At 42.8% G+C, this 27,645-nt stretch overlaps 2 protein-coding genes across 4 annotated transcripts in view; one reads left to right on the top strand and one right to left on the bottom strand.

Moving 5' to 3' along the window:
- The window catches only part of slc49a4 (solute carrier family 49 member 4), a 49,281-nt gene extending 34,066 nt beyond the window's left edge, over window positions 1–15,215 (bottom strand). Inside the window, exons 1-4 of the mRNA XM_076747725.1 lie at window positions 14,779–15,215; window positions 11,045–11,138; window positions 2,426–2,697; window positions 1,775–1,904 (exon numbers count right to left, since the gene is read on the bottom strand). Of these exons, the coding sequence (XP_076603840.1) occupies window positions 1,775–1,904; window positions 2,426–2,697; window positions 11,045–11,138; window positions 14,779–15,073 (791 nt within the window). The 5' untranslated portion in view covers window positions 15,074–15,215. The remainder of the gene's footprint in view (window positions 1–1,774; window positions 1,905–2,425; window positions 2,698–11,044; window positions 11,139–14,778) is intronic.
- An 88-nt stretch (window positions 15,216–15,303) lies between these two features.
- On the top strand, window positions 15,304–27,598 carry hspbap1 (hspb associated protein 1). Of its 3 annotated transcripts, none has more exons than XM_076747415.1 (8): window positions 15,304–15,436; window positions 17,026–17,236; window positions 18,266–18,450; window positions 19,832–19,968; window positions 21,477–21,594; window positions 23,906–23,989; window positions 24,434–24,544; window positions 26,096–27,598. In XM_076747415.1, the coding sequence occupies exons 2-8, from the start codon at window positions 17,041–17,043 to the stop codon at window positions 26,636–26,638; spliced, it is 1,374 nt and encodes a 457-aa protein (XP_076603530.1). In that variant the 5' UTR covers window positions 15,304–15,436; window positions 17,026–17,040; the 3' UTR covers window positions 26,639–27,598. The 3 variants fall into 3 exon arrangements, with proteins under 3 accessions (XP_076603530.1, XP_076603529.1, XP_076603531.1); XM_076747414.1 differs by having other exon boundaries at window positions 21,423–21,594; XM_076747416.1 differs by lacking the exon at window positions 24,434–24,544 and having other exon boundaries at window positions 21,423–21,594.
- Window positions 27,599–27,645: the final 47 nt, after the last annotated feature.

The following is a 27,645-nucleotide window of genomic DNA, read 5'->3' as shown; positions in this document are numbered from 1 at the left end:
GTACTCTACCAGTCTCTGTGATTGGTAGTGAATTTCACAATCACATACAGTCCGTATAGTGAGTAGAAAAAGTGATCCAGACACTGACACAATTAGTGTGTTTGCAGTGGTGATTTAAGTTACTTTAAAGCCACATTAATTGTTTTTTTGTCCATTTGTGGGCACAAGAACTCCACAGAATGGTCGTATTTCTGTCATCCTGATATATCCAAGATCGATATTCACCAAACTCTGAGAAAAAATATCTGACTCCTTAAGCTGCTAGATGTTCCACTCATCTCACTAGTGAATCAGTTACTCTGACATTAGGCACTCGGTAGGAAGCATACAGCGGATTTATGAGGGCAGTCTAGTCTTGAAATCAGCTCACTGCTGCTGCTGGAAACAGGACTGATAAATGCAGTGAGACTGAACCAAGCAATGAATGTGCTTAAAAACAAAACAATGAGCCAACTGAGGCTAAAATACCTGTAAAAGACCCGTATCCGTGCACATGGATGCAAACACTCGTACGTCACTCTCCCTGCTCTATGTCCGGTCCCTGCAGCAGAATCCTAAGGCTTGATATTGCTGGACCGAGACACAACATGCTGCTCAAACAGGTCACTGGACGGCTGCCTATCACATGTGGAACAGAAACCCTCTCAGCTGGATGGCCTAGTTAAGTTGGCCAGTCTGTGTGCGTGTGTGTGTGCGTGTGTGTGTGTGTGTGTACATCTGTCCAAAACTATGCATTAGGTTGATATCGGCTTGGTCCCTGTCATCTATCTGAGGGAGCTCTTACAGGGAGTTAAGCCTCTCTGTGCTGGTGAGGAGCCTGTGGAAAGCATGGCACTGTAGTGAAGCAATTTCTTACTGCAGGGGACCAAGGGTAGCCAACAAAGCTAGGCCAACTCCCTGGCTGCCATCGCCCAGCTTTTCCTCTCCCTTCTGCAGTCCCTTTAATCCCAGGCCACTGCCATGGGCCTCATTCCTCCACAAGCCGGGCAAAAGGTGCAGCGCTCGCTCCTAAGGCAATGCCGTTTCCTCTGCCCAGATGATAAACACTGCCTTGATGGAAAGTGTGACAGAGTGTAACGATGGGTGTGTTGCAGGGTTATAGTGAAGTGTGAATCCATCACTTAGCTCCGCCCTTACCATAAGGGAAGGACAAATGTGATGAAACATCAATGAATGCATTCCACTATGGTGTTTTGAGAATATATTGATGACTGGCTCTGGTGGTGCAGATGTAGAGGATGATGTGGTTTTCAACAGCAACCAGCATGTTATAGTTTAGTAATTAATCTAGAGGGAAGGCTGGGGTTTCTTTGATAAAAACCAAAGCAGATGGTGAGTGGCAGACCCCTTCATTAAGATTCCATATCCTGCTCCAGCGCAAGATCCTGTCACTTTCACTTTCTAAGACAAGAAACGCGCAATGCATCAGCAAATAAGAAACCAAACTACACCTAATGGATTTGTAGACACAGTGGTTAGAGAGCATTGAAAGCGCTGCAGAAATATGCTCTTGACTGTTCCCTTCGGGTCTGATGTCGTAAAACATAACAGCACCTGAAACTAATTTCAAATGCAGTGCTGAAAGTTTCACTTCCTTTATATGTCTGCAAACGAGCTGAATCAAGGACACATTGAATCGGGCATACTGAATAATGTACTGAAAGTATGGTTTTTAACAAAACCTGTCAGATCATATTGGTCACATAACCTTGTGTGCATATGCTGTGTGTGTGTCAGCATGTGTGCCTGTGTGTGCGTGTGCATGTGGTTTTACCTAAGAAGTCTGCAGATGCTGCTCCTGTAACTGAGTCTCTGGCTTGCAGCGGCCACACTGGGAGGCATCGGTGGGCGTGACGGGAAATAGAGCAGGACTGCCACAAACAGCACAGCAATGGCAGCCAACTCTGCCAGAGCACAGCAGCACAGATAAAAGTGTTACTTTCATAGATAAAACAGTCTGACCAATTTTTTCTAAAAAGGGTCACCATGACATCTAAAAGTCCTCTGAAACTCCCCTGGAGTGAGCATAATGCCCTCCTAGACAAGACATATGTCTGTCCTTCTCTCTTCTCAATGACCTCAAAAACTTTTGGTTCACACAAGGTGTCTGCTTTGTCCTTTAAAATGAATGAAAATACTACTCTTACATTAAACAAAAGCCGCGGGCTCAATCTATTACAGCGTGCTTGTTTCTCTTTTCAGCATGCTTTTAATTTTCTGAGTCAGTTAAGCATAACAGTCTCAGCAATCTATTTTTCAGAGTGGTGGTTATGAAGATTATAATTGGGGTTTTTTGGTGTTAGTGCAAAATTCTTGGATCCCCTCGCCTGATTGTACTTGTGTCCCTTGACAGTGCCAACATGATGTTGAAATGATGTGCTATCGATCCTCCGTGCCCTCAGAGGTTCTCGCTTGCTGTCAGTACCTGCATACATAACCAGCTGGATCCTGTCTCGGATGGAGCCTTCGGAAACTGCTGCCGCCATTGTGGTTCCTGCCTGGGTCTCATTGGGGGCTGGCACTACCAGAGGTCCGACTACAAATGAAGCAGCGCCTCCAAGGTAGGAGAACAGTGTGGCCACGGCTGTTGCGGTGGCTCTCTGGTCGGGGCCAAACCATGTGGTGGAGAGCAAGGGGCCGGCGCTCATTATGGTTGGGCCAGCTAAACCGTTCAGGAGCTGACCTCCGTGTATAAACCTGTGACAAAAACAGCAGGAAAAAATAGCTTCATTTCAACAGATTATGTTGTGATAAACATGTTTCGTGTGGGTCCTTTTCTGTATCAGACTTCCAACTGTTGAACAAATACAATGAAACATGACTGCAGCAGTGAGCCTCACATCAGTGCGGTTAGTTAAAAATATATACAAAGACATGGAGTAATGATGCATTTTCATGAATATCTGATGGGATATTGACGGGCAAAGCAATGAAAATAAGGCCTGCTTATCCCAGGGGGTGTCAGTAACAATCTGCCCTTGAGAGAATCCAAGTTGCTGTACAGTCTCACTTGTGCACCTTCACACTGAGCTGTGCAAGACAGATGTTCTCTGAGACGTCCCCTGATGTCACCACCAGACCCCTCACCATGTTCCTCCCCCTTCAAAACTGTCTGACTGAGACAGCAAGCCGCTAGAGACAGCGCATGGCTGATTGTCTATGAGCTCAGTAAAGACACCATTCATTTAGAGCAGTCTGAGACGGCTCAGCTGGGAGAAAGGGAGAACAGCGGGGAAGGAGAGAGAAAAAAGGCAGAATGGGTAAATGATTCGGAAGAAAGAGGACAAGGAGGGATCTTGGGCTAATTCTGAATTTATGGTACACAAAAATATTCAGTGTGTCAGTGTTTCGATAGTAAATCTGACAGCTAGATTCCTGATGATTCTTTTTTTAACATAAGTGAGTGCAGGCGGGAGGGAGAAAGCTGGATGTTTGTTAGTTGAATCAAGTTAACTTCAACACTCTTTAAGAGCTTGTTAATACCAATTTGGATGACATAATGTATATCACCAATAAGGTAAGCGAAGTAAATTTGAAAATTTTCTAAATTGGTGTTGTTAAGAAATATTATTTAAGACCTCACTTGAAATATCAATTATTTGATTTGCATGACTTTCTCAGGACTGGGACCCTAAAAAATACATACAGTAACGGTCAGGTTTTGGTATCCATCATTGTCATTGTCAAACCATCACTATGACCATTTAGAAAATTCACCTGAGTGGGGATGACAACTATATTCAATTACAGCAGAATACCAGTGCTGACATTAGTTTTGTTACTGATACCATCACACAGGGCTTCTCAAAGTCTGGACCGCAAGTCAATCCGGACACTGCCCATAGCACGGTGATCATCAATTGGAGGCCCATGGGCTACATCCAACCTGCAGATATTAATGAATTCACAAAATGTGCACATCTAACATTTCTCACCAGCAGAACAGGACCAGTGAGTCCTGAGAGTGATGGCAGGTTAGCTTGCCAACCCCCTGGCAATCAGCCATAATTCATAGTTCACCCATTCTTACAGAAACAGATTATTCTCCATCTCCATCCAACCTACTCGATAGACCCACCATCAAACCATCTGAATCCAGGGGGACCATTCCCTGGAGCTGATGGCAGTGAACTGGTCGGATTACGGGAGATGATTCCGGAGCTGTCGGAGAACCACCAAGCTTATCTGTTAGACGTCCAGCCCCCACAGTGTCTGCACAGAAACACTCTGGCTCTTGGGCAATCGTAATTGAACGCCCCTGCCTGCCTTGAAATAAATTTACTGTTGATCAATAAATTATTAGTGACGTTGAATACACTGTGTAGCTGGAGATCCTCACAGTGATCGTGTCCTCAGATGAATGTGGTTTTAATATAGCTTATTTCCCTATCATTGACATCGTTGTCATGGCGACATTAACAGCGTTAACAGTGTTGTGTGTTGTTGCTGCCGAGGTAACACATTAATGTTACACGGGAGAATTCGCTGTCAGTTCTTAAACTGCAGATACAAAACATGTCTGTGTAAATGTATTTGTAATGAAATGTCTGAGTCAGAAATAAATATGGACTAACTGTCTGAGCCTTGTCTGCCTCTGTTTCATGCTGGATCAATCACAAAAGATCTTATTTTGTTATCGCCAAACGTTTTGGACCTCTGACCTTGAATAGAAATCAGATGCAGACCTTTGAGTATTAAGTTTGAGGACTCCTGCCATAACAATACAAAATCAATAGCTGCGATGAGACCTATGACCACGTTTTTCTCCAACACACACCCAAACAAACAAACAAACAAACAAACAAACAAACAAACAAACAAGCAAACAAACAAAAGCAGAATTACCGCCTCATGGTTGTGTGCTTTCACCAACCAGTCAAGCTGCAGTTTACATCCGTGTCTGTCCAGACTCATATGATACTGTATACATAGTGAAATTTAATAAAAGGTATTATGTGTATTTTTTTTATCTTACTGACATGTATACATGTCAATATGGCACCCTTACTGAGCAATTCAGTATCCAACCAAATGTGATATATGGTCACAATCTGCCCGTCTGTTCTGTTCTGGCATTTAATAATGGCCAGAAAGTGTTTTTGCACATCATTATTTCACAGTGAAGCTGACCTTTGACCTTTTGGACAGAAAGTGTCATCACTTCATCATTTTATCCTATGAGACATTTCTGGGAAATCTTGTCATAATTACTGTATGAATTCTTGAGTTATGGCCAAAAACGTGTTTCATGAGGTCACAGCGACCTTTGGCCGCCAAAATCCAATCAGTTCATCTGTGCGTCCAAGCGAACTTTGGAGCAAAATTTGAAGAGAGGTGTGTTGTTCATGAGAATAGGATGGACGGATGCATGGACGGGCAGACGGACATATATACAGACAGATGATTGTAGTACATACACAAAGACGGACAGACAGACGGACAACCTGAAAACGTAAAGCCTCCTCATAGCTGTCGCTGTCGCTGACGCAGAGGTTTGGACTGCAGAGACGCAGACCAAAGTCATCACCTGTTCATTCTCTAATCCTCTGCTTCATCTAAACGTTCTTTACGTGGCAGCCAAATGCTTCCTGACTGCTCCTCCTGAGACATCACATTCACGAGAATGGGACGGATGGATGGACAGATGTTTTCGGGACAACAATGCACCTCTGGTCAACGCTCTCACTGGCACAGAGGCATAAAAATCACAAGAAAGTAACCTGCAGTCCAAAAGTACCATTTTTTTCCAACTTCAATAAGGAACTATGTGATCAAAGAATACGTAAACAAGATTACAAATGTGAACAGGCAGTCAATGCCAGCTTTTATTCTCTGCTATGGACACGTTTCATTTGGTACCATACAAGTATTGCTGCTTAATACCCAGCTCCACATTTAAAAAAGCAATTTCTTAAGACTTCAAGCAGGCACACAGCAGTTTGTTCTACTCTTCAGTCTGCTTACTCTTCTCTGCCCTCTAACTCTTTTTAACTTTGCTGTCCATTGCCTCTGGAATTCACAGATAAATGTGTCATGGCAGAATATAAAGTGCAGCGGTCAGTGGCAGATTGATTGGAGAATAACTTGTTCACCCTATATCTCCTTCCCACATCTCAGACCTGCTAACATTCCAGCCTACACACCAGCACCTCCTAAAATACTCTGTGGCTTTTACTTTTTATTCATCCCACTCCTTCTTTTGTAGAGTTCTTTGTGCATTTCTCACTCTTTACTGCTCAATTAACTGAAAGAGATTTCAATGGTGTCATTTTACAGATTAGTGAACGTCCATGATGTTTACACAGTATTATCCCGTTTTGATCACATGTGGAATATGACATTTACATGGAACAGAGTAACTTGGTTATTCATTACCTTGGATACATGATTCTAGCACTATCATGCTTTCTGCTCTGGTCTGGTAAGGTATTACAAAATTTCTTCCTTTCTTAGGATTGCTGTTCATCACATGACAAATTCTGGTCATTGAATACATCTTTCAGATTCATGACTAAGAGGTCTTGAGTTCGCCCCTCTAACCAAGTGGTTAAGCACCACATACTTCACATCAAAATGAGTGGCCCACCTGATGCACTGTTCCAGCTGCTTGGCCATGTCACAACTTGTGGAAACATCCATAAAATCAAAAAAACCATTGGAGATATCTCTTTCATCTCTCCATGATCAGGGACTTTTTCGTGTACTGTCACACTTTAATTACCCCTAACTACAACTACCACTGTGGTCACGCTCCATTTGATTAGGCCAGCATGTCGCTTCCTAACCGCGAGGGCAGAGAAACCCACTTGAACGGAGTGCAGGCAGCAGGTATGACACTGAAACCTCTATCAGCTGATGATCAAATGGCAGCAGGTGGAAGAGATACTGTAGTTAGCTTTGATTTAAAGCTTTCACAGCTTTTAAGTGTTGGCTGAGACGGTCCAGTACGTTTTCCATCTGGCTTCAGTTACAACAAACCATGTGAAATGTGTGTTTTTCTACTATTTGTGGTGCTGTTGATAACACATGGTATTTTTGTTTACCTGCCCCACCGATGCCATTAATTCCAATTGGCATAAGCGGCCTGTGCTGCTTTGTGTGCCGAACTGAAGTAGACTGAAAACCATGACCAACTGGCACAAATAAGCACCGTGCTGGTGAGGTTTTGGAACACACCGTGTGATTACAGTCTCATTTAGGCCTGGGAGGGGGTCAGATACCAGACTGGTCCACCTGCTGTACTGTGTCATCTCATTAGACGCAAGAATTATTCCAACTGCAAAAGTAAAATCCACTTTGTCCAAATACTGATAATTAAAGCAACTATGACACACTGCATAAATTAAAACAATAACTGTGACCTAGTGTGACTATAGTGTAGTACTCATCACACATTTTTCTACAAAACATTCTCCTTTTTTTAATTGAACAAAACATGTGAGTAAAACAATCCATGAAAAGGCATATATGTGAATAAATCAACAGAACTAATAATCTGATGGCTTCAATGTCAGCTTTCAGCAGTTCACAGCCTTTGAAACTTTGTGTTACAAAGTTTGGTCAGAACTTAAAAGTATAAAAGTTCAGTACCCTGCCTTACCGGCTATCAGGATGGATGTGACTACGAAAATTGCCTTTAATGTGACAGGTGATGAGGACGGATGGCGAATAACATGAGGATGAGTGGTCACATGAGGCAGTCGCACTCTGGCAGGAGAACGAAAGAAAGGCAGCAGCTTTTTTCAACAGGATGATTAAGTTAATCGGTATTGATGAAGCCTGTCAGATGAAATCTGATCGAGAATGAGACAAAGAAGCCAGCACTGTGGTGAAATCATCCCGCTGCGTCTGGTCCGCCAGGGCTGACAGACCCAATTTTGCCATCACAAAAAGGCCAGGCCAATTCTGTCTTGAAAACGACACCACAGCAATCGTCACAGTAATAGGACAGCCTGCTGCGGGACCCACAATGTGTTCTGATGGCCAATCAGACAGTGTCTGAGTGAGTCTGAGATCTAACTGATTGGCACTTACTAATCACACAGCTGGTCTGTATTTAAATGCATGAGAGAGACAGACGGAGAGAGAGACTCAGAGGGGGAGAGCAAACAGTGAATGCCTGAAAACACAGGAGAATGAGGAGGTTCAAAATGTTATGTCTTTGATCCGCGAACAGTCCTAATCACAGCAAGGTCTGCTCAGTGACCCCTGATGCGGCCGTGCCTTTTCTCTCCTTATCTGAACTTAAAAAACAAACACGCGCTGCTTTTTCAAAAGTGACCGTGGCAGCTACACAGAAGATCCTGCTTATAAAAGAGAGGAACTTCCACCGCTCACAAGTTCACAACTGCCTTTGATTCACTGAAAAGAATCTCAAAAACTCAAAACAAAGATGCAGTTTCCTTCCTCATGAGGATATCTTAAAAAGAAAAAGAAGCAATCGCCTATCAAACATGAAACGGCATGTGAACAAACACAGATCTGCGGGGGGCTGTCGAGGGAACGTCTAAACCTGGATAACTATCGCCACTTCTCTCCTGATCGGGCGGGGGGGGGGCAGGAAACTTGAACGTTTGATCGCTCTTGCAATGCCTTTGAACTCCACACATTCAAAATTCTGGAGCCAGCTACAGTTGACCTGTTTTGTTAGGCCCCCTCCCCGTCTTACAGGTCATCTCAATCATCATCTAAGCCCATACTTCTGCTATGAGCAAAATGCTCTATTTATGAGAGCCGGCACACACAGCAAGAGCCCAGGTCACCAAACAAAGCCCTCACAGTCTGATAGATCTATCTCCACTACCGCAAAGCAAAGAGTGACATCTACTGGTGATACGGGGAGCCGCATGATTCTATCAGCCTGCTCTTCACTGTGATAATCCACTGTCGTCCATTAAAACATGGCTTTGAGAGCTGTGACCTTTTACATTTAATATGCAAATGAGCCTGAAATGTGTCAGAGTTAACATTTGCCGTGTTATCTTAGCTTCCGCTGTGCCATCTTGCTTTCCACTCTGAATACCAAATCTAAAGAGCTGAAGGTCCCCCATCGTCCAATGGGGAAACAGCACAGCTCTGGGCAACCCGGACAACATACCTTGAATTTTTGTGCACTTTTTAGCTTGAGGTCAGCAGACACAAAGAAATGATCATATGTCCTGTTGTGCAGCTGAATTCAGGAGGAGCGAGATTGAAAGCATGGTGGAGATACAGGTTTTTGTACTCAACTGACACTTCAGCAATGCTGGAAGTTGACCATTAACAGTTCGGCCCCGAGCAGGTCCAAACAAGTAGAGGAAAAGGTTTCTTGTGTCTTTGCAGCTGTTTCTATTTTAATTCTATTTCCCCTTTACAGTAAATGCCTCCGGTTACTCAATGCCTCTGCGTTGTGCGACCGGTAAAAGTTGCCACTGTAAAACACAGGCAAGACCACATCACGCTGTTATGCAATGCACTGACCTACAAAAGCTTAAGAGCCCGAGATAAGACACCTGAACATGGACCAAACAAGTCAGTCTACATGCTGGAATCACAATCTAGGAGAGAGCCCCTAAAGCTCTTAGTATGGGCTCTGAGGACTACACAAATACAGAGGCAACAAATCCAGAATACAAAACCTGAAATTTCACAACAAACTGTAAACACTCTTTTTCACGTAGGTAGTATCACAAGGGGATCATGATTCTATCACTTGTTCTTGATCATCTGAACAGAAGATTTTTATTTCCTTATATTTAGCCTGAATCCATTAGCCGCTCACTCCACTAATGGCTTTCTTACCGCAGCCTCGTGGCACACAAAGAGAGAGGCTGAGAAACAAATCTGATTTATCTGCTCCCTTGAAAGACCAAATTATTTTAAGAATTCTCAAATGCACGGAGTGACACTGAAATGTGACGCGTTCTGTGGAAATACAACTCCCTCTATGTAGTGATATTTTATGACATCCCGCTTCATTGTGCCCAATAGGAATCATTAGGCAGATTGGCACCTAGAAATATTCAATGATATCACATTTTTAAAAGGCACCTCATTAGAATAATTGAAATGACCGTCTCGGAGCTCTTGCACTTTCTAAAAGAAGAACACTGAGCTCGTGAGTAAAACTGAGAATGAAGCACTAAGGGATTTTTTCTATGATTTCCAGCGATGGCCCGTCTTCCAGTGAAGTGCTGTCTGATAAGGAAAGGAAACTGGCAGCGAGGACCCAAAAAAAGAAGTATAGGATCCACACAGTATTGAGCTGTCTTTCAGAACGCTGGTCTCTGGCAGCCAAATGCTTCCTGACTGTCCCTCTACTCAGCTGCAGGTCTCCAGTTTGAAGAAAGGAACAGGGCCTTGGCTGGAAATGATACATCTCAATATGGCATAACACCCTTACAAGCCACATTAATAGTCACCATTGCATTTAGCGCCAATGTTGGTCAGTTTAAGCCGCTTTCCATACACATGTGCTACCACTTATTGCTTGAAAACCGAACATGGGATGATTGAAAGTGATGAAGTATATCTGCTACGCCTGGCAACAGCAGCAGAGGCTTTTAAAACATGTCGCTGAATCATCCCTGAATGATGACAAAGCCCATTTGATGATTCTAGTGACAGTCCATCTCAAGAAAAACCAACAAATCCTCACATTCCTCACGGAGGCTAAAACGAGTGAACGGCTGATATTTTGCTTGAAAAGTGTCATCAACTATCAAAATACTTGCTGGTTGCTCATTTTCTGTGGATTTACTAATCCATTAATCTACTAATCTTGTCAGCGACATCACAAATCATGGTGAACTCATTAGACAAGGAGAGGCTCCAACTTTGGCAAGCAGCTACCTTTAGCCTGTAAACTGATGCACATAGCTGGTCCTGCGTTGGCTGTGGCAGTCGCTTCGAAAGTTTCCCGTAATGAATCGAATTATGGCAGGCTTATGACTGCACTGAAGATCACGAGTCACTGTCTGCCTCCTCTCCAAAACCCGTCCAAGGATCATCCTCACACCAGCCCTTTGAACCATCTGCTGCCATAATGTTTCCAGATGAGTCTTACCATCGTCTCAGATGCGCGTCTGTCAGCGGGATGCTCTTCAGAGCCGCTCCGAGCAGCATGAAGAACGCTGAGAGGAGGAGGGATGCCCGCAAACCTGGAGGACACATGACAGGGTGATGGAAGAGGAGAGGAGTAAAGTTACTTAAATGTTTCATTGACTGCCAAATTATTGCCAAGTAGTATTAGTATTTGATCAGGACACCTAATTAAAGCTAACGCAGTTCTTCAACAAATCCTCCCTTCAGGACGGTTAGAATGTTCAGTCTTTATTGAAACTTTTTGTTTTAGAGAGGAGCTGATTCATCTGTGTGATCATTTTGGAGGATGTTGTGGAGTTGTTCAATTCTACTGCTCTATACAAAGAGGCATTTCTATTATTCAGCCTACCTTCATAACGCAGAATGAACAAAATAATGGAAACACTTGTGAGTATAACACAACAGCTCCGCACACTGCATCCCACCTAATGACTGCATTACTTTTAGCTAGGTGTAGCTGATAAACTGGTAACTGGGTGTACGTGGCCCATAATAAGACAACAGCAATCCCAGAGTTCTTTCTTCGTACAGACAAAGCACTTTTCTCTGATAACCTGGAAGTCTCTACTCTCAGTTTCAATCCCATGACATCCATTTAAGGAAACTCTCTCCACTTCCCTATTCTTCTCTTTCCTTTCCAAGTGAATGTAATTATGTAATTTGCTGAAGCTTTGTCAAAACACACACACACACACACACACACACACACACACACAGTTAGGAGTTTGTTGGGCTCTTTTCGTTAGATATCTAACTGGGCATGCAGTCAGCTGTTTGTGTCCATGCTGTGCTTTGCTGCATCAAATACTGACACATCACTCGAAGAAACAAGTACCACCAAAGCTCTGTCATTAAAGCAATGCTAATTTTCTGTCTAGTGTCCATTTTTTTCTAATCAAGACACTGTTCAGCTTTAGCTCGATAAGAGAAAGCTCGGTCTCATTTGATTTGAGGAAAACGATACATGCATGACAACACAATAATCACCGTCTGACGTAATAACACTATTATGGACAGTAGGGAATTAGTTGTACTATTACATTTAGGCTTCACAGTCACAGACGTCTTTGTAGAGTCAGCCAACAAGAATAAAGGACTTCTAACGCGTGTTTTAAAGGGGCCTTGGTTATTTAAAATGTTGGGGTAGCAGAGGCCTAACATGGTCAAGAAGGACTCTTGAGTTTGACTCTGGATCAGCAGGATAAAGAGAATGAGGCACATAACCCCCAAACTGCTGCAGTTTCCTGTAAAGCTGGAAGATGTTTGCTGAGCAGACCTAACAAGCCCTCAAACACAACGAGTCAATAGTAGACAACAATTTTGGTCATCAGTTATAAGTTTAAGTAATTTAATAAGAAATATGTCAAACTTTCTCTTGTCAAATATGAGAATTTGTTACTTTGTTCTGTTTTATATTATTGTAAATGGAATTCTTTAAAGTTTGTTGTGTCAGTTGAACAAATTAAGTAATCAGACAATGTTGATGCGATGCGCATTCTTCAGTATTTTTGACGTTTCATAAACAAACAGATTAATATACACAAATCATTAATAAAAAATAGCCATTAGAGGAATCACTAAACCATCCATCCATCCATGGAGTGATTTTTAATATCCAATACAGTAAATCTTCAAGCTGTGTCTCTGAAGTGTTTCAGCCCTCCTCTGTTTTCACTGCTTTCTCACCAGGAGATTCAATTCTTACAAGTGAGATCAGACCCTATTCAGCTGATCAAATCTGATTTCTGCAGCATCATGTTATAATACATTTGCTGCACAGATAATATTGTACTTTGTGTGAAACATGTGGGCTTATATTACACACAGAATGCATTTGTATTGACTGACACAAAGAGTCGGTCACCTGAAGAGTACTTCAGAGAGGCCCTGGGGACCGGCTGCTGCACACAGGACTTTCAGGTTTCACACCCTTGCACTTAAATGGGTGGATCACCTCTCTCGGCACATTCTGCAACATCAGCATTTACATGTATGTATGTCATACACTGAGCACATTATGTAGGCTTACTACTGCATGGCTGGTTCACATACTTGATTGTAAAACTCTAGCCTCTCTTGGATTACAGCTACTGTGTTGCTGATCATCAACAGTCTCTACCTTTGGGGAGGGGGGACTCCCAAAGGAAACCAAGTGGTTTCCCCACTGGCAAATTGGAGCAGAGCCAGCAAGTGTGTGTATGAAAGAGGCTGAGAGTGTGAATCGCACATAACAGACAGTCTAAGCCTGTTGCAACCCCTGGATGTCATGTATCTCACACCCTGGCTTAAGGCAATTTATGAGAGCTGAATGAAGTACCCTAATTCGGTCTGTGACTTAGAGGCTGAACTAGCTGCAAGATGGGAATAAAGCTGAGCATTAACTTTACAGGTATGCAGAGAATCTCCTGCTGGATTATTTCACTTTATAGTCCTGTCAGTAAAGAGTTTCTGGTACTCACTGGGAGCAGCAGATAGGACGCTTCAATTAGGAACACAAAACATCCAGAACCACTAATTCCTGATGAATCAGGATCACAAGATGAGTTGTGCAATTTCTTGGCAACATTTTGCTTTTGCTCTTGAATTCATCACCGGCCTGGTTACTGTGATGTTGTCTCTGCGTCGTTGTAACTGTTTTTGTCATGTGACGGCCCAGCCTGAACACGAACCACTACGTGTCTATCAGGATCAGATGAGGGGGAACTGGTTGGATGAAGGGCGCTCTGACTCAGCAGCTCAAGACAAGAGCTCTTCTACAGGCAAAGGAATGTCACAAAATGTTCTGTGGTTTCAAGACCATGTTTAAACTCTTTTGAAAGAGAGAAGTCTTGAGAGCCATTCAGGAGTTGCTTCTCCTGCATCAGCACTTTTAAAGTCTTACACGGGTCCCACTCAGATGCTGGGCGGTGGACTCTGGGAAGCCCTTACACACAGGCTGACGTTCATTTCAAAAGTTAGAGTGGCCTCACAAGTATTTAAAAGTATGCAAGTATAATTAGTTCATGGAAAAGTGCTCAATGCAGACAAATGGTGCCTGTGACTGTGATGGCGTTACACATTATATCATTATTATTACTCATGTATTCATATGAAAGCAGGATTTTACTGTTGTAGTTGGTTGAGGTGGAGATCATTTTTACAGTTTTGTATACCACTGCAACTAATGATTATTTTCATTATTAATGATTATTAATCAGCTGATTACTTTCTACATCGATTGATTGTTTGGTTTGTAAAAAAAAAAAAAAAAAATCTGAAAAAAGTGAGAAATGCTGCAACCATTACCCCAAAATAACACCTTCACAATGCTTATTTTGTCCCATCACTAGAACAAAATAATTCAAAAATAAATTCAAATTATTAAAAAGGTAAGAAAAGGAAAGGCTGCAAATCAAATCACCATTTTTGCGTAATACATCGCGTGACCAGGAACCACCTCTGTCACTGTGATTAACGTTAAATACCAAGAATGTCAACTCCAGATAACAAATCTGACGGATAACAAAACACTGTGAAGCAGATAAGACTATCCATGGCAGGTTGTCCTGTGCCAAACTTCACAGTGATTTATCCAAACATATCAAGAAATGCGTACGTGGACATTAAGTTCTGCTGACAACATCCACACAGAGGTCCAGCTGTGAAAAGACGAGACAAACACGAAAGGACACAGTGTACCAAATCAGAACAGCTCACCTTTCTTATCCATCAACCACATAAACAACAGCCAGGGGACGAAGCCCACCGGGCCCCACAGCACCAGAACTGCGATGTCGGACTTGGTGAAGCCGTAGGCTCGAACGGCCGAGTTCTGAATGGGACCCCAGAAGTTCCATATCATCCCTTGCATCAGTCCCAGCAGAGAAAACAGGGTCAGAACCAGCCATCTTCTTCCGTACACTCTGCTGTTTACAGGGGGACTGGTTGTCTCCACACGAGGAGGGACGAGAAGCGGCTCCCTTTCGGCCTCGGTGCTCGGTCCGGCACCCATGTCAGCTATCTGTCGGTCAGTTCAGTTAAAATTCCGGTTTTATCTGCTGCGAAGCCACGGGAAATGGACGCCTCACTGGGGTTCAGTCGGTCACAAAAACAAAAACAGTCGATAGCTTCAATCTGTCACTGAACTTTACTGCGCATGCCCGACCGGAAACGGTCGAGCTTTTGGAAACTGTGGTCAATGGGTCGCCATTTTTACTCGCCTGGTGCATTATCTTGAGTGGGCCTGATGCAGCGGCCACAGAGCCGGAATGGAGTAGATTATCAAGGGGGTGTTTCAGACGTAAAAAGGACCCATGTACCGTCATGTGATTTTTGTTTACTTCCGCCTGAACCTCAGCTGCACGTGTAGTGAAAGGTGAGCCCCCTGTTTTTCCTAAGAACCCCTCTCTTTCCGTGGAACTCACTAGCTAACGTAAGGTGTCCTGAAATAGGAGTTTGGCAGTGGAGTCTGTTGTTCAGCGACAGCGTCCAGAAACATAGTTTAGCTATCAGCATCGTCTATATGTTTGCTGAAACAAATACGGTCGTCACTGCTGATGCTCTATTTGAGACGCGCTCTCTCGGGAGCAGAAGTTAATTTTGTCCTGTCTGGGCTGTCGGATGAGACGAGTTTCTTTTTTGAAACGACGTAACCAAGTTGCTCGTTCTGCTTCTTTTTGCATTCTCACAACTAGTCATCCAGAGTAGCCTCATTATCCGTATGGACCATTGCTGACATAAATGAGAAACTAGTTCGATTAGGTGGGAAATATTTATCAGAAATGACTACCAAAAGGATCAATGTGAAAATGAGATACACAGTTCCCTTAAGAGGACAACAGCAATTGACGTTGACCACCGGTAACATAATAGTGATCATGTGTAGTGTTATCGGCACTAGTGTTTGACCGATACTGGATTTGTAGGACCGATACCAGTATTGATACCTTAGGGTCAAAAATGTGATCTATTTAACGTTAACAAATAACATAATCACACGTTTTTAATAAGGATCATTTAAATTCCGACCTAAATTTATTGCCTTGTCGGTGCTCCAAACTGTGTAATGGTGACTGTGTTTCTAAATCTATGCAAACATGTCTTTGCCTTTTATGTAATGTCATTTCTTTTTACTTATATGCTTATATGTACTAATGTAAGTGTATCTGTGATGAGCTACTATTGGCTGATGATATCAGCTGACCAATATTGACTGGGATCTAATTAGCATGGAGTGCCAGATAATAAAATTCAATACATAAAAATAAGATAATACGTTTGGTCAAGTATAGCATACACTCTGTGTACACAAGTGCATACACATAAACTGTTGATCTGTGATGGTGACACATTTGCTTTGCACTGAATCTGTCTCATCCACCTGTTCACTCTCAGACAACCTGACCGCACTCTGAAACGTAGGGAGGGAGATTTGGCCTGTCATTATTTCAAATGTAAACTTGCTTTTAAAACTTAAATCTATGACCGTATTGCTTGAAAAAGAACAGACCTAAGTTTGTGTTAAGAGGCATGACTGTCAACCCCATCCAACACCTTCGGCATGAACTGGAACACATCACTGGCCAACCTCACTAATGCTCTTCCCAGAGAGTCAATGTAAGGCCCCCCCAGAACATTGGAGGCTGTTAAAGCAACATATAACACCAATGGTTCTGGTTTCAGTGTACCTCCAAACCTGACCTCCAGTGACACACAAAGCAACATATTTGTCTGAAGTTCATGTTCCAGGTTTATGCTGTAGGTAGTACAAACATGGTAAAATGAGGAAGCTTCAGTTTCCTCTTCTCCCCACATGCTCCCCAGCTTCCTCAGCGCAATTGTGGGTTTTTTAAGGTTGTTCATGAAATGACAGAGCGCTGAAGGTAATGTAACACCACAACCTGAATTCAAGTTGTTTATCAGCTAATCTGTATCTACATCCTCTGTGTTGTGACCCACTATCAGTGTGTACTACAGGCCATGGCTGCCCCCGACTCTGTTAAACCCTTCAGCTCAGAGGAAGTCCAAAGGATTCTACATCATCTGCAGCAGCCCGCAGTCTTCATGAACATGACCCGCGACTGGCCTGTTCTTCACTGGACTGCAGAGCACCTGTCTGGCTGTCTCGGTGACAAGCTCGTCCGATTCAGACTTGGGAGAAAAGAGGAGACAAACAGTAAGAACAGAAGATTAATGAAGATGGATTTCGGTTGAAATAATTCTTGTTTGATAATCACCTGGATTGAACATGCAGAATGAAAACAGACGCCTGTGACGCAAAAAGGTCTAATTTCAGACACCCACCAAGCACTCCGAGTGGATTCGTGATACATTAGTACATGAAAGGTTTCCTCAAACAAACATAATTTAGGAGTCTGTGTTTTATAATCCAGACTGTCCACTCCACTCTTAGATATTAGTCTAAAGTGATCAGGCAAAATTGCATTCCTATAGACAATGCAATTTTCATTTCCATTGAAAACTTACAACATAATTGATCAATTCCAGTTTGGTAAATTAAAAAGTGTACCTATTTTTGTGTTCCTGATCACATCAGTGCACAGAGCCTCGTATGGCAGCTCTCTACTTTTCCCCCAATTTCCATCGAGTGCATAATTGCCTGCAGTCATGTGTAGTTCATCCTCTGACATGTGATGATTTACAGATTGGTCTGCAGTTGTCAGGACGTAATGAAGTGTTGGAAGCTGTTTAATGATCTGATCTAAAATGCAAAGGAAAAAAACCACAGAGGGTTTTTGTCTTTGAGCATCTGGTGTATTTTGCCCACCATGTGGCTCTAAAACAGCTCCAGTAATGACTCCTCCTGTGATGAATAACAGAGAGCGTGTCCTCTGATAAAAGCTGGCTAATTAGATTTTGAAATCATCTTTTTCAGCTGTTACAGTTGACAGGAGGACATCGCTCATGATGGATTATAAATTACATCACTCAACCACAGACACACTTTGTTTACTAAAACAAAAGCAAGTAAATGACTACAAATATGATGTATTTTTCCTCATAAAAGCGGGTAAAACTAAGTTTCATGCCTCTGTGATTATGTGTAGTGCTGAAATTATGGGATATGAATTGCCCTTCTTTCTGCGTAAATTAGTTGAATTGTTTAACTGAAACTTTTTCCCATTTTTCCAGTGATTACTCTCTTTCTTGTGCTTTTTCTTGCTATATTCTCCCGCTGTCATAGCACCTCTGTTTGAAACCCAGTGTTCCTATGTGGAGGCCACGCTGGCACACTTTCTCAGCTGGACCCGGGGCCAGGCCGGGACACATGTAGGGCCTTTCCTTGAATACCCCAAGTCAGAGTATTGGGCCTATGCTGACTACAAATACATCGCCATGTTGTTTCAAGATCAGCCGTCAATGTTTGAGGTAATCTTTTTTGATAAAGAAGAGGCTGTTGAATATTGGAGATACGGTACATACGTAAAAGTATGTGGATACCCAAACGTTACACTCAGATGTGCTCCGATTCAGCCGCAAGAGCATGGCTGAGATCCAAAACTGATGTTGGGTGATAAGGTCTGGCTCACAGTTGGTGTTCCAGTTCATCCCAAAGGATCCGTTCTGAGATCAGTACGTTTTTAAAAAACAGGTCTACATTTTAAATTATGACTGACCAAATGTCACTCACTGCATTTAAGACTGCAGTCAGACCGTCTGAGAGCAAATGTTGACACGACCAAGAGAACAGCAAATGTGCCATCATCACCGATCTCGTATTGGGCTTCAGTCTGTCAGCTCATTTCCAAGCCAGAACAAATGAAAAAGAAGCCAGAGTCCATTTAAAAGCCAGTTTCAGTGGTGTTTTCATTCTATAAATGTGTCCACAATCAAAAAACATTCAAAGTGCCAGTTTTTCTTTAAGATGATATTAAACACGTTTAGAAGCCAGTCCCTTAAAGTTTCATTTAAAAAATATTATTCACATTTGATTACCTTCTAATTTATCGCCGAGAACTTTGGCTTATCAACAAATTAAATAGGAAGTGAAAGCAAAAAAGATGAAAGAGCCAAAATATTCCCTTCTAGACGCATTAAAAAATGCTTATTTATATTTTTGCTTTTTTTCCCCCTTGTTTTGACATTTTCAATTAAAATGTTAAGCTTTTTCTAATAATGACTTTACGTTAGCTGCTATTCTTGTCCTCCGGTAGGTAAAGACATAAAAGTGTCATCCTTTTTCACGCCACTGCCACCCATTCATTTCATTTTTATCTCAGTGATACATTTTTATTGGGCATCCACCTGCAATTATTACTCGCTGACTTTCATGCCTTTGAGACAGGCAGACATGGGCTTTTTACAGGATAAATGGTGCTGGGAAAAGGGGCTGCCTGAAGGCTAGATTGACCATTCTGTCATTTACAGCTGCCTGCATATATGGTAATGACTTCATTATTCAGGATGCTGGCGTGATTGCTACATCTTTGTGCTCTGACAAGACATGATTGACAGACCAGTTTTCTTTGAAAGATGACAAATACTGCAGCTTGGTTACTCTACACTGACACCTCCATTGGTCACCTATAATAGGACCTGTCAAAGTAGCTGATGAGGTGGGGGCAAGTGTGTGAGTTGTGACAGTAGCCAAAACGTGAGTCTTGTCTCCATTTCATGTCATTATCACGGACAAAAAGAATGGTGACTTGTAATTTAAAAATCCGGCTTTTATTAATATTTTCATTATTTTGCATTGTTAACTGTAATTGGTGTGTGTTTGTGTGTGTGTGTGTGTGTGCGTGTGTTGCAGGATGTAAAGTGGTCTGAGTTTGGTTTTGACGGACGTAATGGGAGAGAGAGCACCTTATGGATCGGCACCGAGGGGGCCAACACGCCGTGCCACCTGGACTCCTATGGCTGTAACCTGGTCCTGCAGGTTCAAGGACGGTAAGAGGGATCATAGCGTGTGTCTGCTACTTAATGAGCACCGAAGCGACCAGGTTATAATCAGTAATCCCATTTGTAACTCACACTTCAAATAAATTTCTTGCATTTTTGTGTCAGCCAAAAATGAGAGCGACAGCTGAACAGAGGGGTGTTTGAATGCAGTCAGTGATGGACCTTGAATAGACTCCCATTCTGATACTGTTATCTACATAACTTAAAACAAAGCATCACACATTTCCAGGCCTCACAGATTTGTGAGTATTGCTTCGAGTCACAACACAAGATTTAATTGAACGAAGCACACATCAACACTGAAGCATGAACGAATTGTAATATACTGAAATGCTCAATGCAGAACAAATAGTTTTGTGCAGCGCACCGCAGAGGAAGCCCAAACACTGGTCCAGAAATATGAGAGAATGCAAGAGAGCGTTTAGGTCCGTTATCCGATTTGTTGCCATGATCTAATTTCTCACAGTAATCTGTTTTAGTGTGTGCAGCTTTTTCTTTGGCTTTGCACTTTCTCTAACAACCCACATTTATGTTTTTTTTTAAACATTGATTTTCAATTTGGGCTGCAGAATAAAAAGCATGAAGAGAGATGTGCCCACTCAGAGGTGTGCAGTAAAAACACGCCCTGTCAAATCTGTGATGATGAGTTTGTGCATTTAATAGAGCAGATAACTGAGCATGAAGTGGATTCCATACAACCACGGCTGTACATCGCCGCAGCGGGGCGGTGGCAGGTTAACCACCGAGCTCATCAGCAACATGAGAGGTGCATAGTACTGTAGCTGCTTACACACAGTGTGATCTGTCCTCTGCCCTCTGGAAGAGAGTTAATTTGTCGCAGAGCTCGCCAGAGCAGGACGGAAATGGAGGCAGAGGGTGAGGCGCTATATGGGGCACCGCGAATCAAGAAACAAAAGGGAAAAGGTCTTTTTGTATCTTATCTCACTCCTCTGTTCTCCCAGAGAGCAACGGTTTTATCTCTCTCCTTGTAATTGGGTCTCAGGCTCTTCTTATTCGGTATTGATCTCAAATGGAATGAAAGTCAGCTCGAGCAGATCTTTGACACCGCTGAGCCATGACAGTACAGCTCTGATGATTGATATGGATGCATTTGTGACAATGGTGGGTCAGATAAACAACACAGAATGGCTGAGTGTGTTTTAAACAACACCCATATCGTTCAGATTTGAGAGAACTGGATTGTTTCACACTGATGGATTTGCAGTCGCCCCGTCAGCTTTTATCATCTCCCAGAATAAAAAAGGTAATTTAATCATTTTTCTTGATTCCCACATTCTGTGTTGTACTTTGGGTCACTGCAGGTCAAATCTGGCTCCATCACAGCTGAAACAAATATATTTACTGTGCTCTTCATTTCTAACAATCCTTCCCCGCTCTCTCAGTCTGAAGTCATATCTAACTGTGATGTTTCCTGTGCGTAGGAAGCGCTGGCACCTCTTCCCTCCAGATGACACTGTTAACCTCTACCCAACCAGGATCCCCTACGAGGAGTCCAGTGTGTTCAGCCAGGTGGATGTTCTCCATCCAGACCTGAGGAGGTTCCCTGCATTTCAGGCAGTCAGGCCTCACATCGTCACTCTGCAGCCAGGCCAGGTCAGGATTCTTCATTTCATGACCAAATCAGGTGTTTGGACAATGTTATTCTAACCAAATTCAGATATTTACTCTTTATCTTAATGAGGACGTTGTTTAGAAATGAATGATTCAGTTCTCGTCTGAGCATTAGCTTCTTTGTCAGTTTAGTTGTAAGCAGATCTGCAGAAACATCTGTTTGGGAAAGGGATCATTTTTTTATTGAACAGGTTTTTTTTCTCACAAAACCTAAATGATGACCAGAGATTAAACAGTTAGTCATCCATCGTTTCGTCTGCTGGCAGGAAAATAATCAGCGACTATTTTGATAGTGCGTGAGTGTTTATGTCATTGTACAAGCAGCAATGCTAAATGCTCTTTTGTTCCAGCGTCTCAGTTGTGTGGATTTCCTGCCTTTCTTTGTCTTAACGTGGAAGTAAACTGAAGATCTTAAGATTTTAGCGCGCTGGTTCTTCAAAACAGCTGATGATGTTTGATGATATCACATTGCTTGTTAGGGAATCACAGTAGGCATTTCTAACTTTTTATAGACTAAACAATTAATTAAGAGAATAATCAGCAAAGCAATCAGTTGCAGCCCCCAAGACGAGTTTTATAAAACCCACTGAAATAGTCGCATTTGAAAACCGCTTTAGACACACCTGAGGGAAGAATAAAAAAAAATAATCCACAGTCATCACATGTTCTCAGTCAGACTTTGTGATGAACTCTGATCCCTGCACCATGCATCGTGCCAAACAGGAGCTGGCTGTAATGTACTTTCACAGCCTTAAGGCAAAACATGTTTACTTTTTTTTTTTTTTTTTTATCAAACATTGAACTAAGACATGCCAAACACCTCTTTTGTAAAATCACTTGTGTGTTTAGAGGTTGGAAAACCACCGTGGGTGATTTACTAAAGTTTAATGTTATGCAATGTTGTCGCGCTAGATTTATATGATGAACTGCTTGTGACACGGACGCAATAACCATAAAATATTGCTTTATTGGTCCTTAAGCTCCGAACATGTAAAAGTAGACTCAACGGTGAGATTTATTTGTCACGGCGTCCTCCATAAAAATGTGAAGCAAGGCAACGGTCGTGACTTGTGTTCCAATTAAAATCTGGCCTTCTCAGCTATAGCCTGTCACCTTCAGCAGACCGGAGCTTTTAGATGGAAGGTTAAGTAACATTAAAGTCAGCTGCATCATCACTCTTCATGTCTTGTCAGGAGAAAAAGTAACAGGGACATGTCTAGGCTAGGCCTGTCCCCCGCTTTGCTTTAGCAGCAGCCGAGTTCACTGAGGTGTTGTGCGATCTGAAAATGACCATCATTTTCAGAAATCTCCCGCTCAAAGTCTTCTTGGATGTATTTGTCCTACTTTGCCTCGTTTCCAAATCCAGCTGCATTGTTTTGTTCTTCAAGAGCGAAAATGGTGACAAAGCAATTAGCCACCTGTCTCTTTTCACTGTCTGCTTGCGCCTGCGCTCCTGTAGCGTGCTAAATACCCTGCTATCAGCAACACTAAAACCCAGCTGTCAAATAACTCTGAAAGCTGGTGAGGCAATGTGCAGGTCAGGGTTATGGCAGTCATACAGTCAGACAGACAATAAACTAAACACTGAAATGCCCAAACTCATTTGTTTCCCCTGTCTAACCAGAAACTGTTTGGTGTAATAAGAATTTTGAGCACTGATGTTCAATCTTGACTGGGAACGGCATGTGGTGAAAAACGCCTTCAGGACAAAGGTCAGCTCGCTTTCAGAGCTCTTCAGCCTCTCACAGTCTTCATTTAGTAAATGGAATTGGCTCAGGTGGTATCACATTTTTTTAGTCACACAATAATAGTGGTTTTCCAGCCCTTAAACTCTTCCAGTCACTGTTTTGGCTGGCTTTGACGTTGCGTTTAGTGGACTTCTGTGATCAGATTCATTTCATCCTACACTTGGAAATAATCCAGCTGTTGACGCAGAATGGATAGTTTCTGTATCTGCAGCAATCTCCTAGAGGATGGTTCCTCCTCTGTAAATCAAAGCAGAGCAGGTCATTCCTCTTGTCTTGTCAGACCACAGGCCATGAATGAATCAGGACTGCTGAGGTGGCTGCCAATCAATACGGCTTGCCCATTTCAATAGAGTCACTTTATGAATGGATGGAAGAGCCGCTGTGCAGAAAGCAGTGTATGCTGCCATCTAGTGGATGCTCAGTACAGTTGCGCATTCACTCGACATTACAAAAAAAGGAGGGAGTTTGCGAAATCGCTGAGCTGTTAATCCATTTAAGCTTCTGAGTTTAAGTTTAAGTCTTCTGACTGTGTCTTCTCTGCTCAGGTGCTTTACGTCCCCAGACACTGGTGGCACTACGTGGAGTCAGTGGACCCCATCACTGTCAGCGTCAACTCCTGGATTGAGTTGGTAAGCGTTCCGTAAAGTCTCTTCCTCAGCCTGGACTACTCAGCTCGAAAGCTATAATGATGAAAAGATATTCTGTGATTCTCACACAGAATTTGATAAGCGTTTGCCCTGAAGAGCTCCTGCTCCAGTTGATCCTAACAGTGTTTAGTGCTCCCAGATGAAGCCTCCTCTCAGCTTTGAGTAATGAACAGGCCTGGCAGTAAAAGATTCCCTGTCATTATGATGAGTGTGCACACAACGAGGAGTGTGTGCAGCATGAAAAGCTCTTCGCCACCAGACAAATGTTTATTCAAACAGGGTGCCTCTCTGGCTTTCCCTACAAGGTCACCGACACCACAGACTGTGCCTGCAGCGTACCTCCAGACTGTGTCTGTCATTCAGACTAATTATCTTGATGCTCGTTATTTGACTTGGCTTTTCGTCGGACTTTCTGTTCCTGAACAGGAAGTGGATGACGTGGCAAGAGTTAGTGAAGCTGTGACCAAGGCTGTTGTCTGCGCCATAAAAAGCACACCAAGTGATGACAACACGGACGACTGGCTCAATCCCACCGAGGTAGCAAATGAACACTGCCGGATCAATCACTCCATTAAATCAGCAGCTCCCTGATTAATACCTCTTGCTGTTGAATAAAAAACACAATTTGTATTCTTTGTGTAAGATTTATACATTCTTGTCTCACTACTCACCTCTCACAGTAGAAGGAATTCTATCCAGATGGTCTGATGTCAAAATCAGAAAACAAATTTGGCCACTAATCATGTAGTAGCCTAAATACGGTCTGAGAATTAATTCAGTCTCATCATTCATTTCACTTTAAGAGGAATCAAATCTTGTTTATATGATTATAATGTTTCATAATAATGATAACAACATTGTTCAGACTGTGTTGGAGCACATAAGTGTTTTTTGGGTGCGAGATGTCCACCATTGTGCAACATTATTGGTATAAAGTAAAACTTTTGAAGTATGACTTTTTGTCAGACTTCCACAGGCTTGATGAGACTCTGGTCTGCCTGTGATAGATTACTAACCACTGTACCTCCCACACCTTCTTCTCTTTCTGTGTATCAGTAGGCAAAGCCAGGCTGCTTCCACCACTCAGAGTGTATATTTATCCACCCACAGGAGTTCATTTACTGTGCAGTCACAGTCTGAGCTGCTGTATTGAAACACAGATGTTAGGGAGAGACTAAAGCTCCGAGGACGCTTCCTGTAACTAGAAAGAGGGGAGAGGGACTGAACTTAAAACACTGGTACTTTCTCAGTCCTACAGGAGCCAAGCTAGACAGCTGACATGTGAGTTCAGAGAGTTTAAAGTATTCAGGAAAATAAAGTCAGTCGGTTCTCTGTGGTCTTTCTACAACAGCTATATGAGTTGCAGTAGCGGTTCTGCAGGACCAGTTCAGTCTAATTTGTCTCAGCTTGTCACCATGTAAACAGAGACATTAATACAAGATAAAGGAGCAGAGGGTCCCACAGAATGTTTAGTAACCAGCTGCTGCTGCAAGACAGATTATTTTCTGGTGAAATATACCTGTGATTGAACAAGCTCAGTATTTATTCTTCTTTTAAATTATTCCTATGGCAAGTTTTTGTTTGGAGAAAAATGGGGAAAGCGGTGCAGTCTTTGTGTTTCCTTCTCCCCATGCACCTCGTTTGATCCAGGGTTGGATCTGTGGGGGAGTCGGGGGGATGCACTGGCACTTACTGCTTTCTGCAGCAGTGTTTTTAGAAAAACTGCACAGGCTTTCCAAAGTCATACATTTTCACACCCTACACAGAACACAGGGGATTTATTGAGCATTAGTTTTAAGTGTGGTTCAAGGCATGTGATGGTTGGGGAAATAAACACATTACACCCCACTGAAATTCAATGCAGCTGTTTCCTCCTAGAAACTCTGAGGCTTTAAATATGCGTGTGTGAGAGAAGACGTTAACATTTTCTTCAAAGGCCCAACGTTGGATTGAAACCCCCAAATCAAACGATGCCTCGTGCAGTAAGCATTACCTGCATCGTGCTGTTCAGTCAGTCAGTGTATTTTAGGACATGGCAGGTAGTGTTTGGGGATGTCTGACCAATAGTTTGTGTTTATGTTTCTGCAGGAAGGCGTGCCATCCCATCATGAGAACATGCAGTATGTGAATCTGGCAGTGAGAGCTTCTGCTCAAAGACAGAGGGGCCTCTGCCACAGCAGACTGACCCGTCCAGTCAAGCGGGACTCCAGGGGGCAAATCAGGACGGGCAGTGATTTGGTCGGCGGTTCCGTGCCCTTCAGTGTTCCCTTTGGACGGCATCTCGCCGCTGTACGCTGTCAGCAAGAGGACTTGCCAGACGCGAGGGCCGTGATGACAAAAGGTGTGGAGGTCAGCTCAGACACAGCACCGAGAACCGAGCTTGCATCTGCAGCCAGGCTCCACCAGGGAAGACATGAATGTAGTTTAACTCAAGGTAGACCACCATGTGACTGTGCAGATGGGCTGTCAGAGGACTCTAAAGGGGACTATGAGGAACCAATACACACAAGGATAACCACTAATGACCTGCTGGACTGCCTGGTGCATCCTGATGTCATCGCCCATGTCACTAAGCTTTTAGTGGAAAGGCACACAGGGAGTCACAGGACCACGCCACCATCATCGCTTTAATACTGACCGGCCATAAACACTATATAGTAAGCCCAAGAAAAGCTAATGGTCCTCGTTTCAGGGGCGTTTTCGGGCACTTGATCCGAAAATATCAGGACAGGACTCTTGTAACTAAACTACTTCAGATAGCTCACTGGAGTGTGCAGTGATAGAGAGCTGTGAATAGAAAACAAAAGATGTTTGGCTGCGGAAATCCATCCTCCAAGGTACAGCTAATGCTTTGGTGTCAGCAAGAAGTGCGAGAGGAGAGATGAAGAGTTTCACCGAGCTTTTCTTTGAACTCTCATCTGTCAAGGGCCTCCTGGGACCAGCCCCGGATGTAAGAAGTCACAACCAAAACTAATCAGAATGTGATGAGTGATGCCATCGAGTGGCTCTACCATTTCCTTGTTTTGCTGTCTTGCACATTCTAATCCTGTTTGGTTCCTCCAGAGCAAGAAAAATGACCACTTAAATCAATTTGGTATGGTAATAAGCCACATCATTCAAAGTAATATTCCTGAAATGTGAACATTTGTTTTCCGCAGAATGTTTCCCTGTCTTTTGCTAATGAAAGTTGTCATTGAACAACCACAGAAGGCTGGCTGTAATGGTTTGGTGACAGATGAAAGCTGCGATGATGAATGAAATGTTTGTTTGAAAGCAGTCTGCCGCCACAGGTCACACATCTCTGAGGAAGGAATAGCACATCCAATCTTTCCTCTAACTTTGTTTGCTAGATTCGATGTTCTCATTTCAAAGTTTTAACATGAAAATAGGCAGATTTTCACAGTTGCAGCGTAACATATTGTGGTAAAAAAAATAGGTTTGGTTATTGAAATTGACAAAATCTGACAACAGTACACATTTTAATCTTTAATTTTCAAATGGCATGTGTTTTTACAGAACTTCATAGGGAGCAGCATCATTTACACTTTCCCTGAATAAAAAAAAAAAAAAAAGAACTTCATGACTTTAAAGGACCAAACTGTTGGCTTTACATGTTTTAGCACATAAACTACAGATCA

Source organism: Chaetodon auriga, chromosome 13, assembly GCF_051107435.1.
Source record: "Chaetodon auriga isolate fChaAug3 chromosome 13, fChaAug3.hap1, whole genome shotgun sequence".
Classification (NCBI taxonomy): domain Eukaryota; kingdom Metazoa; phylum Chordata; class Actinopteri; order Chaetodontiformes; family Chaetodontidae; genus Chaetodon; species Chaetodon auriga.
The sequence above is the reverse complement of the archived record's forward strand: the minus strand, read 5'-3'. Positions and strand labels throughout refer to the sequence as shown.